At 33.9% G+C, this 18,763-nt stretch overlaps 1 protein-coding gene across 3 annotated transcripts in view; it reads right to left on the reverse strand.

The window, feature by feature from the left end:
- LOC118198398 (G protein-activated inward rectifier potassium channel 3-like) overlaps nucleotides 1-18,763 on the reverse strand; it is a 223,008-nt gene that overhangs the window by 38,493 nt on the left and 165,752 nt on the right. For all 3 annotated transcript variants that reach the window (XM_085817042.1, XM_085817040.1, XM_085817041.1), the window contains exon 2: nucleotides 6,691-7,510. In XM_085817042.1, the coding sequence (XP_085673168.1) occupies nucleotides 6,691-7,238 (548 nt within the window). In that variant the 5' untranslated portion in view covers nucleotides 7,239-7,510. The remainder of the gene's footprint in view (nucleotides 1-6,690; nucleotides 7,511-18,763) is intronic.

Here is an 18,763-nt window from a genome sequence, read left to right on the forward strand (position 1 = left end):
AAATTTCGGTAAATTAATTACTGAAAATATTAAACATATCAATGGCAGCGTTGTCCTAATAGATTTAAGTTGCATTTCAACATCTGAAAGAACGTGAATTACATTGCTATTTTCACTACACAAACAAATGGAATATTTCAGAAAAGAATGCTTCCCCGTTATTGCAATATTTCACTAATTTTTGGAAATTAAAAAATTTAATTAACACGTTTTAATAGTAAAGATGCGATTTTCACTCATAAAATCCCTTTGACATTATTCTCTTTCATTTCGGCATCACTGCGTAACTTTTCTAAGACATAAATAGCTTCCGTTAATATATGTTCTCATACATAATATTTATTTTTTATATTTTTGTAATTAATAAATTAATGATTAAGATAAAAAAAATTGATACTGCTTAATTTATAAGTAATGTAAAAACTGGAAATCTGAGGTCATTAATTTCTGAGACATAAATAGCTTTCTAAAACGCAAATAAAACAGATAACAATAATCAGAAATATTAATGCTCCTGAAATATAGCCGCTTTTCCTAACTGATTTTTGCTTTCTGATCCACCTGGGGTACAACAAACCTATTTTCATTAAATGAAGTTTTACGCATTTCTCTACGGAGTACGCAAAACTTGTTTCATACAATTTTATTTTTACTAATTATGAAGAAACTTTATACTGGTTTCCTAAACAAGTATTTATGTGTACTATTTTTAGAATCCATGCGACAGAGTGTGAGTACTCATCTTCAAATATACGTTAGTGTCAATAAGTTTAACTCTAAATTATTAAACATTTCTGGGACCTTGAAACTTAGAAGGGAATCGTCATATTTTGCTATAGTGGGTATTTAAAATCCTCCTACCATAAGTATTTTGTGTTTAATTTTAAAATTTCCATTTCGTATTACCCAATCATTTTCAAAGCTCTTTGGATACATATCAATAAAATTTGTTTCTACCTGTTTATGATTTCATCGTTAACTTGTGAAGAATTTCCTAAAAATATTCGAATATCCATAATTTCTACTGTCAAAATATTTAAGAATTATACATTAACTGAAATACATTTATAGTACAGAGGAAATGTAGAAAGATATTGCAGGTGATGTATTATGTATCAATGGAATATGGCAATAATAATAGTACAATTTGACTGAAGGAAAAAAAGAAAAAAGAAAAAAGAAAAAAAAAAAAAAAAAACAGATGTTTCAGCGTTTTAAAAGGGAAATGGACAATGGACATCTTTAAAGTAAAGTCTTGGATGAAAGTTTTACTGTGACTCAACTTGGGAAGACACTGTAAATTTATAGTGGAGGCGGGGTCCCTTTCTTCGTTAAACAGCTGCATTGAAGGGTGATTTCAGGTCCCTTTCTTGTTTAAGCCACCGCATTGAAGTGTGAAACGCTACCCTCAAGTATACTTGTAAATTGGCTGATGACTCAGAACAGTAAACTGAACTGAAACTTGCTCTTATTCTAATGCCATTTCTCTGGTCTATGGCGAGAACAAACAGAAGTTTTTCTTTAAAATTAAATTTCAAAGTGATCTCAAATATAATTCTTCATTATAAAGGTAAGTTATTGATTTGTAATATCTAAATTAATCATAAACTAAATTCTTATAATTTAAAATTAGCTAAAAATTCAATTCAGCTAAACTTTTAATCCAATTATCTGAAAAATCCAAATTTATCACCACTAACAATGCAAATGTCTACTAATATTAATTTAATAAAATATTTTTATGATAAATATGAAATATAAATATAATCTATGTTTCCATACATTAAGAAACATCATAACAGGCCAAAATTAAAAACAAATTTTTTTAAACACATCCTGCGCTATAGTGCAGGATCGATCAACCCATCAATCGGCTCGACAATCGAAACTCAATCAACTTGAATGGAGCACATCAATATCTAAAAAGCTTTTCTATTAATATGCAAGATATGAGAAACAAGTTTGAAGACATTATGAAAGAAGCTGAGTTTATTGCAAATAAATGGGGCATAGAAACTAAATTTGAAAAATAAAAGAGAAATAAAGAACCTAAAACACTGTCATTGTTAACAAATATGGAAATTATTAATAATGTTTCAAAAATACAGAAAACATATAAAGAAGACTTGCACTGGAAGTACAACTTTTATTATTTATAAATACTTTCAGAACAGAAATCCAAAATTTGAAATCCGTTAAGGATTTAGCTAAATTAGCAATGGTAAATTATTATGACATGTCAAGCAATTATTCGGGAGTGTGCAATTCACTTATATTGTATTTATGATTACCTGTAACCAAAGCCACGAGTGAGAGGTTATTTTCAATACTGAAAATAATAAAAACATATTTAAGTAACAGTATGACACAAGATCAGTTGTCAAACCTTTCACTATTGAACGTTGAAGCTGAGATGGCTGAGAAAATGGACGTCCAAGTATTGATAAATAATTTTGCGGAAATGAAGGTTAGGAGACGCAAATTTTGAAAGAAGGATTTTTTTCTTTATGATGAATTTTGGCCACCAATGTTATCATTACACTTATTGAGGGAGGAAAAAATTAAAGAAGAGCAGTACGGACTGAGGAAAATTAAAAGGAAACAGTAAAAAACTTTAGCATTCATATTTTTTATAAAAATCATGTATTCATGTAGTTTAGTTTTCCAAAAGGTTTTTTAAAAAGACGGCAAAAAACTTTACTATACGTATTTTTTACAAAAATTGTATTTCAAATAGCTTTCTTTTTGAAGTTTATGATAAATATGTTTTATATTTAACAAATGTATCATTTACATTATAAAAGTTCTTATTTATTACTTGTATATTATTGCATAAATCATGTTCGTAAGCTGAGTAAATCACAGAGTATACATTAATATAATAGCTTTTCTGTACGTTTATCAATTATCTTGTCTGTCAGTTTGTAATATAACTAATTATTTATAAGTTTGCTAACTTAAACGAAAAAACTTAGATAGGCGCAGATTTTATATAAAAATTTAAAACATTAGTATGTAAAACTTCTTGGATTTTATAAAAAATCTCTGCAAGTCTAGGCTTTCTTCCTTTTCTTAATGCTATACGTCGACATGTTCCCTTTTTTTTTTTTTATGTATAGACTTATTAATTTACTATCAGTATGCATCTCAGTGAGAGAAAAATCTGTCTCTCGCACTCACACAAAAAGTCTTAAGTAACTGAATTAAAATCATCTGACGTCAAATACCCAGACTAAAGCAAATTTTTATTTCACCAGTTGGTCAAGGGAAATTATTTTCCTTTTTATTCTTTCTTCGTGTTACGTACCTTTCAACTGGTTCCCTAAGAATATTTATTTTTTATTTTTTAACAATTAATCCACATGTGATAAAAATCATCATGAAAACATTGCCCCCTAGAATCCTTGATTTTTTTTAAAGCGCATTAAATTTATAGGGAAAGGGGCCCAGGAAAATTTTTTGCATAGGGGCCCAAGAGTTCTAGTTACGCCACTGACACCTAGCCGAGGGTAAATCACATAGCACTGCAGGGTCGGAAACGCTTTCCTGGCACGGTAGTGAAGACACAAGCAAAAAAGGAAGGACACAAACAGTGAAAAGAGACAAAACATGTTTTGTTATGTTTAGTACAGCAGAAACCTACAAATAAGAACAAACACAAACAACGATCGGGTGTTCGAAATTACGACCCCGGACCGTGATGCAGGCCTCCACATCTCCGCATGGAAGATCTTCATCACGAATGGTATGTGTATTGTGTGTATTTAATTATGGCAAAGCACACTAGGGCTATCTGCCTAAGGAAAGGGATGCCTTCGTGGAGGACTTTCTAAGGGAAACTGGCTCGTATACACGTTACACAAGGGGAAAACCACGAAAACACCCATGCAGCCAGCCCGTTCGCGGAATTCGAACCTCGGACCGAACTGCCAGTGTTCAGCGACTTTACCGCTCGGCCGCTGGTGGGCCCATCACGAATGGAAGATGCATGATACGTGGTTCCTGCATCACGGTCCGGGTCGTAATTTCGAAGACATTCTTTGATGATGATCGTTGTCTCCATGGGCAAAGGCAATGAGCCACCAGACTATGCTCCAGTATGTTGTTTTTTCTTTGTTTTGTTTTGTTTGGTACTTTGTTTGGTTGTTTTCTTTGTTTTGGTTCTTGAATAATAAACATCTTCTCACCCCGCTCGCGTCCTTTCTTTCTTGACTTTAGTGTCGTCACTACCGCGCCAGGCATGCGTTTCCAACCGTGCATTCCTATCTGATTTCCCATCGTATAGGTGTACCCTATCTCTTCTGAAAGTTTGACAACGCTGTACTGATACACCCTGTATCATGATCACTCTCAGAAAGCGAATAACTGTAAATAAACCTACACACCTGAAATCCAACATGAGCCCACTGCATTGTGTGTCGCCTAATTTGTTTATTTCATGCACTGATCTATGCAGAGAAGTCCAATTCGGCATTCAGCTGTAGATAATTAACGCAAATAATTACATCATTGGACGCTAGTTTAATTAGTAAGCATATTTTTTAGTTTATTATCTATTAATTCTTATGAGCAATATGAGAGAGACTACTAAAATAGCTTTATCATCATAAAATCGAATATGTGTAATACAGAAAGCAAGAGACTGTAACAAGAAGGACTTGAGAAATTGTGAAAAAAACATACTACATGCATTTTTTACTCATATATAGTAGCTTTAATCTCTGAATTCTTAAGCACGAAAGAGTAAAGTGAAAATTTACTATAATTCTCCTTTCTTCAATTATTGAGGTTACAGTGTAGAGAGAGACATTAGGATTTTTTTTTGGAAGCCAGAGAGATGAAAAATATGCAACCGCCTTCGCCGGGAATCGAACTACGGACCTCTGAAATACCGGCTCAGCGTGCAGAACCACTACACCACGAAGGCTCGCTAGGAAAGTGGGAGAAATACCTTATATACTCCCCTTTTTAGAGGGCGACTAGGGTTTTTGGGAACCTAGTCGCCAAATCCTGGGTGCGGAGAATCATCATCCACAACCCTTTTAGTTCGGGCGCCACCGTAGAGACATTAGGATTTTTTTTGGAAGCCAGAGAGATGAAAAATATGCAACCGCCTTCGCCGGGAATCGAACCACGGACCTCTGAAATACCGGCTCAGTGTGCAGAACCTGAAGGCTCAGTGTGCACCACGAAGGCTCGCTAGGAAAGTGGGAGAAATACCTTATAACAGAACCTTTACTCAAGAGCTTTTTGCTGCTTCCTTTTTATCTTTCAACAATGATGGAACATGTACTATAAGTAAATCAAATATGTAGTATATTGCTTAGAACGGTGTATGAAATAACTGCGTGTGTAAATGCATAATTTTCTTTCTGCACAACAGAGAAGAACCACATTTTCATGCAAGGTCACCTACAAAACCTCCTACAAAGCAGGTAATAGCACACAGAGGAAATCAATTTAGATCAGAACGTTTTAGAAGTTAGGCATTATATGTGGAATTAAAATGCAGCTGTACTCCTTGGTATACGCGCATTTCTATGTGATATTAACTGATCCAATGTAGAAATGGTTTATGGTAAATCACTGAAGCTACCAAAATTCTTTCAAAAGCCAAAAACCAAATTAGACACAGAAAACTTTCCTAACGAACTGCAAAAACAAATGAAAAATTAAAAACCACTTAAAAGCCAATGTAAAAGAAAGATTCATATTCACATACATTTGTCAGAATGTCAAGAAAACATTAGAATCCCCTTATGAAGGACATTTTCTTGCAATTGTCAGAAATACCAAGTATTATAAAGCGAGAATTAAGAGATAGGACATCAATGTTTCCGTCAATCGATTAAAACAAGCTTATTTGTTAGCCTCAGGTGAAGATCATTCTCGAAATCTAACAAATAAAGAGAAACACCCCATTAGACGGACATGAAAATGGAAAGAAGGAGGATTCAAAATTTAAAACATTCAATACTGGAGAAGAATCATTTTTGCAGCACGTTATCATAATTATTGGAACATTTAATGTTGCATATTAATTTTTGATTTAATGACTGTAAATATTTTGCAAAAAGCATTGATCTATCTTATTGCAATGAAAGTATCAGGTGATATTAAAAACTATTTTTCTCCTTATAAAGCAACTACGTTTGCTTGGAAGGAGAGTAGTGTAACTTTTACAAACGATATATAACCTCTGTTTCTACAACTTTATGTAGACTGCGAATGGCAACAGTAAAAAAGTATGATCAAAATAATAATGTTTTGAAAAGATCGATATCTTAAAAAGCAGTAAATAATTTTCTTTAAACTAACGTATAAAAATTATTCTTAAACAGAAAATTAACGTTTTCGTGATGTAACAACCACTATAGTATATTCATATACCACTACATATATTTATCTTTAGAATTTTCGATAGACAGTCTCGCGCTCTGGACATAAAAAATGTTTTATTCCGTACAGTGTTGCTAATGCTCGCATCGAAATCCTTGAATTTTTTTAAATAAAATATTCGTTCAAGTTTTACAAATTTATGAAATAGATAATAAAACAAAAATTCGAAATTCAAAATTCGGGCTATATCGGGGGGAATTCGGGAAAATATATCTATTTTTAATTTAGAAAAGGTGAACAGTTTAAAGCACAATACAGAAAATCAAGTACTGGGAACTAAATAATACTCACCCAATGGTGTGCTGGCTTTCCACAGAAAACAAAAAGGCAGTGACGAAACTGTGTACATTTTTTACGCAGGGGTTCCATTCCTCGTCATCCTCATGCTCCAGATCTCCATGGGCAAAGGCAATGAGCCACCAGACAATAGCAAATACGATCCAGCTGACGAAGAAACCCATTGCGAAAACCAGCAAGTTCCATCTCCACTGAATGTCCACCATAGTTGTAAATATGTCTTGTAAGTAGCGCTGGCTTCTCTTGGAAACATTTTCTCTTGAGATGTTGACACCGCCGTTTTTCAAAATCACTCTTTTTCTCTGTCGGCTATGAATCATCCTGGAGTGGCGAAATTTGGGATAAAAATGATGGCCCGTCTCCTTTGAATATCCATTAAGGCACATGTTGCGGGGGACGGTTGAACACTTGGAAAGCGTTGCATTCGAACTGAGGACTCCATTCTCAGTTGGAGTAGGAGAGTCGCCATCGATATCTAATTTATGGTCCTTTCCTGGCAGCAACTGCCAGACAGCGCTGTTATCAGGATCCATGCACTTCATCTCTATAGTCGTCTTTATGTTTTCGTATAACTTCTTTTCCTTAAATAAATATTTAACAGAAAATGTTTTGCTCCTATGCAAAAATAAGTTACACTTTGATTACCTTAAAATCTAAAACAGTTCTCACATTGAGCAAGTGAATTCTTAAATTTATAGACACTATATCAGTCAGTTTTGTCTATTCTGGATAATAAATTTGATACACGTATTACTTCGTAAATGTTCATTTCACGATATATCCAGGGTTTATCGCAGGTGATTGAGGTCTGGAGCTGAAAATAAAAAGAAACAGAAGCTATTTAGAATCTCTTACAAACTCATACACGAAATATGAAACATTGATTTTTTTCAGGTAAGATAGTTTGTAAAATTAATGCAACATTTATCAGTACTTTTAGAAAGTTACCAATGAACTACGGCTACAGTGCTTTAATATTCCGGCTAATGCTTTCTAAAATTTAGGCATTGCGAAATAGGATGATCATCATATGTTTTCTACGAAATTTTAAAATCAACATTTTCATCACAGCAAATGAAAATTACATAATTTTAACAACAATGTTATGAAAGCCAACAACAAACGTTATTTATTCTTTTCCACTAACTATTTCATTAACTGTAATTAATTATTTCACTAACTATTTCATTAACTGTAATTTGCTTCAATTAAGTACACGAAATGCAAAGCAAATGTATGAGATTTTTCGAACCCAGTCAAAGAAATGCAATATTTGCCTGAATAATCAGACAACTCTGCATATTTGCAGATATTTTATGGGGGGAAAAAAAGAGAAAAGGAAGGCTTACATGTAAGACTGCCTCACATGTATGAGTTTTGCATGTCAGAGTAGTCTAGAAGAAACTCATTATGATCATAACACATTTTGAAAGTAAAATCAAACGTGTTTTCCTTTAACGCAGATGTAAGGGGTAGGTGATAAAATGACACGAACTCCAGTTTTTACGAAGCATGACGTTGGTCTCAACGGGTATATGGCTTTTTTAATAGAATTCTCATTTACGAACTCGTAAAGTGGGCAGCCCACAGCATATTTTTATTGTATAAGAAGTACTGCACACATTTTTAAATACAGATAAGGCTGTGCTTAAAAAACAAGTTCGATTTTTATATAAGCATTTTAAAGAAAAACAAATGAACATTAGAGTATATTTTTACTCTAAAATTTCCCATGAAGTAAACAAATATAACCGTAGATGTTACACATAAATACGATATTTACAATCTGCTTCTAGAATTTCATGAAAATGTATTATTATTTCTTTGAAAATATTTCTTTGAAAAAACAGGAATTATATATAAAGTAAATACGAATCTAATTGTAACATTAATTTATAACCGAGTGGATAATTGTATAACTAAAAATTTTTAAGTTAATATGACTTGTTACAACACTGGAAGCAGGAGACTTGCTTCAACGAATTACGTCAGACTGTCATTTCAAATTCAGCAGTTTTTACATTTAAAAGTAATATTAAACTAACTCTGAATTTTGACTTATGTTGAAACGATTGAATGGATGAAACTAATATTGTAAAATAAATTTGTAAGATAAAATATTTATTATTAGGACAGTAATTTATCGCCGTGCGAATTTTAGGGATTTTAAGAGATTTCGAAAATATCAAATAAATCCCAAATATACTGCTTTTTAATGTCTCTTATAAATGGTAGATTATTTTGGATTATTTTTCATACTTAACTAACTTTAACACACGCTAGAGTCTCTTTCCTTAAAGCTGAAAATGTGGCTGTTAAATCACAACTTTAGAAATTTAGAAACAATTACAAAACTGTTACTAAGTAACACATATTATACAAAAGGAGAAAATATACTCATACATATAATGTATATAATATAGTGGATTTCACGTGAGCACTGTCTATTTAAATAAAGATCTTGATATCATTATCTTTGTCTGGAAGTGATTAATATAAATCCTTAGAAACGAAATTGCTAGCAACTGAGACCGCCCCACTAATTCCAATTCCCACCCCCAAGTAGATTTATTACTTTATCCATTATAAACAGAATATCATGATGTTTAGGAAAAATGCTCTGCAAAAGGATCACGCCTCTATCGGCAGAAACATTAATTAACTATTAAGTATGGAAAAAAAAAAAAAAAAAAAAAAACACCTCTTACAAAGTTAGCATCTTGGTTAATTCAGCATTCGTTTTCGATAGATAGAACTGAAGATCGCAAGTTCAGAGTTAGATAAAATTCATCTTTAAATTGGCAAAAATGACTTTTTTCGCTACAGATGCAGTTGACTTGGATTCCTCTTGCTTCCCCGCCCTTAACCAATTATGAGTAAGGACACGAGGGTTATCTGCTAAGAGGAAGGATGCCTTTTCGAAGGGCATTCTAAAGGAAAAGGGAACTGCCTAAAGAACAGGATCTGGCACAAACAATCTGACATTTTATTTACAGTAAGACTGCACAGGGAATGTAAAGGACGAGAATGGTAACGAATAAATAACATAATGCCATTTTACTTGTATGTTTTATTTATTTTTTATTTATCGCAATTTATTTCATCTAGGTGATAGCCACCGTTCTTTGAGATGCACGAACGAAACTGTCCATTACTTTCAACAGCATTTCAGGTGCTGGTGAAAATAATGGACAGTTTCGTTGGTTCCCAACTTAGAGATTCTGAAGCGTTGCACTGGTCAGCAAGTCAAGGCACTTCCACCTCAAATGCTGGTAAAAATAATGGAAAGTTTCGTTCGTCGATTCCGTCAGTACATCGCCATCGCAAAGAACAGTGGCTATCTCCCAGGTGCGATTTTCAATAAATAAATAAATACAAATTAAATTAAAAATTAAAAAACTGAAAAAACAAATTAAAATAGCTTTATGTTATTTATCAATTGTCACTCTCGTCATTTACATTCCTTATGAAGCGTTGCTGCACGGCCTATAATAAAATGGTTTCTGACAGGTCCTACGTTATTCATATTAACCACAAGGAAGACCACGAAGAGCTTTTGCAGCCAGCCGGGTGCTCCAGAAGGTTCTTGTTCACCGAAAATAACTGTTGCACACCATTATAATGAGAAAGGAAGCATCTTGGGCATATTCCCTCAAAATGTCTTGAGCTTTCCTTTAAACTAATGCTAATCTAACTTATCTTTTCCTGAATTGCTTGTTATTCCTTTGCAATACACTAATATGAAATTATAAAATTCCATTACGATTAAATTTAAAATAAAGTTTACAAACGTTGCGCTAAATAAATTTTAGTTCACAAACCTTGAAATAAATAACTTCATGCGAAAAAAATATACATTTCAATTGCGAAATGACTCATCACTGTTGGCTTGTGTCCCATATCGTTCACTCTGCATCGTGAAAACATGTGCATCGAAAGAATATTATTTCCGGTCACTGATTTCCGTTCCGATAAGAATTCAGCTGAAAAACAAGAGAGCTAAAAAATGGCCTTGATATGAAGAAAATCAAGGGAAAACATTGGCATAAGCATTACCTTTTGCTCTTGGTTATGTGAAATGATGACACATTCTCTCTTTTTTTCCATAACTAAAAAGAATGAAAGAGTTACAGAAACGTTTTATAAAATCGAGATGGGACATTAAAATGCAAAGATTCGAGATTATGAAAAATGAATCTTCACACTTTTTTCATTGTTTGTATCCTATCCTAAAACTCTTTAAACATTTCGACTCAAAATTTCGAAAAAATTAAGTTTAACTGGCGTTCTATAGAAGCACTTATCAAAAAAACAAATGCGATTGTTTCAGTTTCACTTGACGCGGATTTACAATGTTACCTCATTAGGCCTCATGTGCCAAACTCATAATTTTCGGAAGAGAATTTAATGTTCCATGTCTAGTGTTTATCTACGTAAAATTCTAATATAATTCCCCTGACCCTATACTTGCTTTGCTTTAAAAGAAATTTTGGAAAATATAAAAAATTTGAACTGTTTTTCAAATATATTTTGTTAAAATATATTAAGAAAATGAATCTTAAGATTCAAAACTATTAAATAAAGACTTCATTTATTATTTCTCATTTTAATTTCTTAAATATAAGAGTATTTTTGGAAACTTACTTTTAAATTTGAGGTTCATAATGCAGATTTCAAATTTTGCTTTAATCAGAAACTTTTAACATTAAAATTTTTTTTTCTTCTTATATATATGAAGATTTCGAGAAATGTCAGAAATTCGAAAACGTCTGAGTAATTTAGGTTTGGAAAAATTTAGGATTTGTTTCACCTCCACAACGGTGCTCAAAATTAAGAGAAATTTCACATTTGTTTGGTTATTTTTATTTTTTTAGAGCTGATGATATAATTTATAAATGTATATATCAGGGGTAGCTAAAGTGCGGTTCGTGAATCTGATATGGCTCTCGTAGGCAATTTGTGTGGCTCATGCATATAAAATATATGTATGAAATATGGTGAACTAAAACTATGCAGTGTCCAAAAGGAAGTAATTAATTAGTTTAGACTCTTTTTACAAAGTTATCACTGATTTCTTTCTATTTAAAACCTCCTCCACTACTTGTACAATGATGTAAATATGAACTTGTGGCTTTTAGAAAATATAGATGCGGCTTTCGAACATTTCTGAATTCAAACATGCGACTCTTACTGACATGAAGTTTGGCCAACCCTAGTATATACTATACAACAGTCGTGCCTAAGGCTCATCAACACAGGAAGGTTTAAATCAAGCCTTCATGTAGAAGAACACAACAGGAGAAAACAGGAGATTAATTAAGGGTATGACCATTTTTTGATAGTCATACAGTTTCCACAAAGTGACTTCATACTGACAATGAGGCATTTTATCAGGTCCTTGTGACAGTCGGTCCAACTCTAGCACCAACGCTGTTTTTAAGACCTAATGTTCTAGAAGGCGGGACATGAGTTGCATTGTTCTCCCAAGAGTATGCCAAATACAGTCGATATAGTTTAGGTCTGCAGGTTAGGTTCTGGATGACCAATTCATACAGTTAATACCTTTACTTTCAAGAAAACCATCCCGCCCCATATGAACAAAGGTTTATAAGGTATTTCTCCCACTTTCCTAGCGTCCTTCGTGGTGTAGTGTTTCTGCACGCTGGGCCGGTATTCCAGAGGTCCGTGCTTCGATTCCCGGCGAAGGCGGTTGCTAATTTTTCATCTCTCTGTCTTCCAAAAAATCCTAATGTCTCTATAGTGGCGCCCGAACTAAAAGGGTTGTGGATGATGATTCTCCACACCCAGGATTTGGCGACTAGGTCTCCTAAAACCCTAGTCGCCCTTTAAAAAGGGGATTATATAAGGTATTTCTCCCACTTTCCTAGCGCCCTTCGTGGTGTAGTGCTTCTGCACGCTGGGCCGGTATTCCAGAGGTCCGTGGTTCGATTCCCGGCGAAGGTGGTTGCTAATTTTTCATCTCTCTGGCTTTCAAAAAATCCTAATGTCTCTACAGGTTGTCCTATGTGAGAAAGTCCTATGTAAACAAAGTGTTAAATAGCTTAAGTTCACGCCGGGAAATAATGTTATGAATCTTACTTCACGGCACCAATGTTATATAGAAGAAAGTTTCGACACCAAGGTTAAATAGTTTTACTTCTAGGTACCATGTTATATCTGAAATTCCTATATTGTTAAATGTTAAATATGAAACTACTTGCCGTAAAAGGCAGTAATCGTATAATGAAACGTGTACAGCATTTTTGCGTTGTGAAAAAAATGCATTCCGGGACCGCGCCGTGAGAGGATCGAAAACATAAAACATATACAAGATATAAAGGAAAAGTTCATATTAAATATATAAAGAAAACATACTGTAAGAGGTTCCAGATTAAATATCAGTTTATTCAATTACAACACAATAAGAAAAATCTTAACCTCATCTGAGAGTCTGTTCATTTAAATTCATAAAAAAACTTAAGGTTTGTCTGGTGATTTAAAAGAAAGGAAAGGGAAACAATTTAAGGCCTGAGAGTTAAATTTTAGATTTGACGTTGTTTTTTTTCTGCTAAGGACGTTTTTGAAAAGCTTGCCTAAAGTTCAACCACACCAAAAAAAATAAAACTTATCTTGAAGGGACATCTTGAAGCGGAGGACTCTTATCTTATCCCGCGTTGATGTCGGCCGGGCTCATCTTGACACTGGTTCTAAAAATGTAGACCCACTTCACTACTGTAGAACAGAAACAGGAGCACTGCTGCCCAGGACGGCTATCCGCTTGGTCCTGAAAGTCCTATGTCAACACGCAGGTAACTCGTTCAAATTTCGCCGGTCAGAAACGTTGTTGCTAGGAAATTACGGCTCGCCTGTTCTTACTCATCCCAAGAGCAAGCTTCACGGGTAACGTCCCAAGTAAGTTCCAGAGTAACATCCACAAGTCCAGCCAACCAGTAAGTGCGCGAGTCCAAAAGTAAGAGTGTAAGAGAGTCTCGCCTCTTAACCAAAACGCGGCCGGGGAGCATATTTGCCGCTCCCCGCCGGAAAACACCTCTCGGAGTCACTTACATTTTGTCCAGCAAGCCCAAAAATCAGCGAGTCAGTCAGAGAGTCAGCCAAAAGTAAGTGTGTCCAGAGTAAGTGTGTATCCAACTCGAATTTCCTTCGTCTCCTTCACCAAACGGGCTCCCACTATGGCTTCACTTATCGCCCCCTTAATTATCGCAAAATCTTCGTTTTCAACTCCAGAATGCGGAAATAAGGGTGATCGCGCATGCGCGCCCTTCTTCACTTAGCCAACAACCGGATCCTCAATCGCCAAACCTGAATGACTTACATTGAAAGACAACCTTTGACCTTTCCGTCACGTACTTTCCTCTCTTAAGGTCAACTAACAATGAAAATTCTTTCTCGAACATTCTAAAGCGCGCGAAATCATGACTTGGCGAAAATTGCCTCCCTTTCCCTGCTTCTTTCACAATGAATAAAAGTTTGTACAAGATTTACAAATAGAGGAAAATAAATAATACTCTTTTAAACTAAATAATATTCCCAGAAGCATCTGTCTTTCCCCAAAATTAAAGCCTTAAAATAAATAATTCATAATCAAATAAAAATTAAGATTTCCATAAATCATAAAATCATTCACCTAATTTTTATAACGCTATCCGGTAATTTCTCTACATAACAAAAGGTTAAATGAAATCAACCCATGAAAATGAACCGAAAGCTTGTAGAGTCATTAGCTTTTATTTTTAAAGCAGGAGACGTGAAAAATGTGCATTGGCCTCGCCAGAACTCGAACACTAAACCGCTGGTCTACGCGTTGAGTATGCTTTCAATCACACTCCGAAGGCATGCGGAAAGGAGAGAGAAAATACCTTATGTAGTATGTCCCCTCTTAAAGGGCGACAGGGAAATTCCTGGTGGTGACAAATTATCGTCCACCATCTTTTAATGCGAGCGCCACCTGTACATTTTTTTTTAAGCAGGTGATGTGAAAGATGTGCAACGGAGTTGTTTTTAAGCAGGTGACGTGAAAGATGTGCAAATGTCGCGAACGCACTGGCTGCAGCCCGTTCGCGGGATTCGAACCTCGGGACGAACTACCAATGTTCAGCGGCTTAACCGCTCGGACGCTGGTGGGCAAAGATCTTTCATGCAACTGAAATAGTAAAACAGAAAGAAAACGTTAACGATGAACTTTAATTTATTCAAGCTAAGATCAAACTTTGGCAATAGCAATGATCACCACTCAAATCAGAATGAGGAACTGTAAATAACATGGTAATATTATATAAACATTTTTTTGAGGCGGAGGATATGTTTCTCATTTATATCTTCCAACAACAGTCATTTTTAGCAAGTAAAAATTGTTAATTATACGGTACATAATAATTAGAGCTATTTCCCGTTTCATCGGTTATAGTAAATGAAAAAATGTAGATATCTGCATTCATATTCTTATTAGAGCAAGTTTTTCATTATTCTCTTATGCCTAGGATTAGTCATCAGTAATCATTTCCTCCTTTCAAGTACCAATTCGTATTCAAAGATTTAAAGTAGTCTTTTAAAAACGTGTTCGATAGTTTAACATTATTCTTGACACCGTGGGGGAGCGTTGACCCATCTGCATTAGAGTTAATGAAGTACTATTAGAGCTGTTTTGCATTCCTCTGGACCGGTTGCAAATCAGGCTATATAATTTCAGAGCAGAACTCCATTCAAAGCGACAAATTATGCTAGACATTCCAAGAACTTTTTGTTTTAAACGTCAACAGTAGCATCAGCTACAAACGTTCGTCAAACTCAGTTTGCTTTTGACAGCGCACTCTGATACTAATTATGAAAATTAGTGAGAGTTATCTTTTGAAGTCGTTCATTCGATGATTTTTCGCAGGCTTTCGAACAATAAATATTATGAGAATGCTAAATTGACAAGCGAGAGAGCAGCAATATGTGTATGTTGGGGGATTGCTTGAGTGAGTAACTAATTCTGAAAAGAGGGTCGATTATACTTGATGCAGGTGTGCACAATGTTATTCTATGATTTCCAGAAAAGGGGAGGATAATTTGGGATACGAATGTACTTCCGACCCGCGGAATTAGGAGTCGGATGTTTTCTCTTTACGTAGTCATTTGAAGCCGCGATTATGAAGTCAACATCGAAAGGCTTTAGTAAATCGTGTTTGCTTTAGCTGACATACAGCTGATCTAGTGTTCCTTTTAATAGTAAATATGGTTCCTGCCAAACGAAACAAACATAGTGCTGGTTTCAAATGCAGAGTCATTCAGTTTGCGAAATAAAACGGAAATCGTGCTGCAGCAAGGATGTTTGGTATTGGAGAAAGCTACATATGTGAGAAAAAGAAAAATGATAGCACATTAATTAATATGTCAAAGGGAATGAATGTGCTTTGAGGAAAGGAGTAAAGAAATGGCCTATCTTAGAAGAAAGTGTTTCGAACTGGGTCCTAGAGAACCACCAATAACAACAGCATATAGGTACATGTAGAAAACCAAACTTTCGTATGCTCATCTTTTCCTTATTTTTATTAAAAGCTATTTTTAAGATACAAATCTCTGTCATAAAACTAAGTTCTGTCGAATTCGCTTGCGTGCTAAAGCATGCAAAAGGATGCATGTAACTTCTCATTAGCAGATGGCGCGCGCTAGTAGCTACTAAAGTATAAGAGCAGCGCTGAAAACTGCTTTCTTAATCAAATGTTAAATATAAACAAAATATTAAGAGTTTCCAAAAATAATCGATTACGCAAAATTTAATTAAAACTCAGTGAAATTAGACTTGCTTAATATGTGTATGTTGGGGGATTCTGTAGCATCTTCTGATGCTACAGAATACAGAAAACGATGCTTAATATACATATAAAAAGGAAAAGAACTTTAAAATAAAATATAAAAATTAATTTTTAATCTAAAGGTTATTTCTATAAGATTCTAGCTCGATTTTGAATAGAAATTGTATTTGCAATATTTGAGTGTTGTGGTCAAGAAGTTATATAATTATTTTATTTCATACTTTTTAGTGAGAAAATCGAAAGCCTTGAGATCAAAAAATTTATTTTTATATTTTATTAAATCTATCATTTTTACACCCAGCAATGCGCACCCGTAAATTTCGGTCTCGTTTTTTGCGCGTTACGTGTCGGAATATACGGCCCAACTTTTCTGTCAATTTTCGAACTCTACTTTAAATAAAAAAGAAAAACCTTTTAATAATAGTTTCCTACAGAAAATGTCACTCCAAATTCAGCTACGAATTTAAACTAAGGGATTCTAGCTATTCTCTGGTACAAATAAAAACATAAAAGTACAAGAAGTAACTTGAATACGCACAATTACGAATGCATTATAACAGCAGTTACGTAGATCTTAACATAAACAAGAAGAAATTTGAATATGCAATAAGGAATTCACAATAAGCATAGTTATGCAAATTTTAACTGAATTTCAGACGTCGCTCACTATATTTATTCAGCCTTCAGTTTGATGTTTCAGCAATACGATATTTCACATAAACCGATCTGCCGCATAATTACATATGACTAGCCTCAGGAATCTCTTTTCAGCAAAAACATCGCACGAAAGAAAAATTTACAATTTCCGGTTTATGGATTTAGATTTTCAGTATAAAGATAAAGTATACGAATAACGTATTCGAATGACTAAGAAAGCTAGAATTTATTGATTTTTGTAGATTCCATATTCAGATTTATCTGAATTTTCTACTGAACAATGTTTTTAATATGATGGAAATTTATCGAAATTTTAATTCACACTCTGTAGAGATTCAATAATGCGGATACATTTTATTCAAAGACATTAATTTCAACTGATATATTACTCAACTTTACTTAATGATGACTTTATTATCTGAGTATTAGCCTTTTTCTGAATAAGGCGTAGTTATCTTTATTATTAGCATATTGAACTACTAAAGAATAAAGACTCGAAGTCCTAAGCTCGTACTGTGATGTAAAGTTATCTTATTTTACACAGCTGTTTTAACATTTTGTAACTCTTTTCCATTTACAAGATTAGCTCATACATTTTACAATTACATGAATACAAATATTCTCCTATAACTCTTATAGTGAAGTTTTTAAAGAATTTCAGCATTTTGGTCGAACATCATTTATTTTTTAAATTACATATTACTCAAACTGAAACATTTTTAAGCACAACGATCTTGAAGCGCATGTTCAAGACAGGATCTTTCAAGCGAGAAGACTTTTACATTTTTCGTTGGATATTTATTTCGTATCGTAGTCTCGCTTAATTAGCAGTTGAAAACATGACATCCTCCTTATATACTGTGGGGGGGGGCATTAGCATTGACATTAATTGTTAGCATTGACATCAGTTGATAGTTGGCGTTAGCATCGACATGAATTGACATTGGTAACACCTCTAGACATTAATTGTCGAAAGATGGTGTTCTCGTGCCTAAGCACTGCAGTGTCGCGCCAATCACTCATGACACGAGTCGTCTATTAAAAGGAGTGCCTTCCGGGAGGATTTCCTAAGAACTGCCCCGCTTTTACGCAATACGTGCAGAACACCACAAAAAACTCATTGTACAGACTTATGCAATTTTTGCTCATGAGAATTTATGGTGGTATACGCAGCTAGATAATTAAGAAAATCCAATTCAATAATTCAGCAAGTACTCAATTTATATTTCAAGAATTTCGCTTCAAAATAATAATAATAATAATAATTAACTGCTGGTCAATATTTGGATATCAACAACTTCAAACAGTGTAATTTAAAGGCACACAACAAAGTAATCAAAGAATATATACTTGAAACGAACTCTTATTATTTAATTCGTTCGTAATTAATTTTATTATGTATTATATTTTAAATTACTAAATAAATAATATAAAACCTAGCTAAATATAAAACTATTGGGTCTAGAAATATACATTGAAAGTCTCTTCAAATCAGCTATGGCTACATACATGTGCCGAAGTAGCTTGTCGCCCTTCATCTCACAACGCATAAATATTAAAAAAACTGCTTTCTTAGAAAAGAAAGTCGAACCCTT

The sequence above is a fragment of the Stegodyphus dumicola genome, chromosome 5 (assembly GCF_044657685.1).
Source record: "Stegodyphus dumicola isolate Sdum_Otavi_A_Nest chromosome 5, ASM4465768v1".
Lineage (NCBI taxonomy): Eukaryota > Metazoa > Arthropoda > Arachnida > Araneae > Eresidae > Stegodyphus > Stegodyphus dumicola.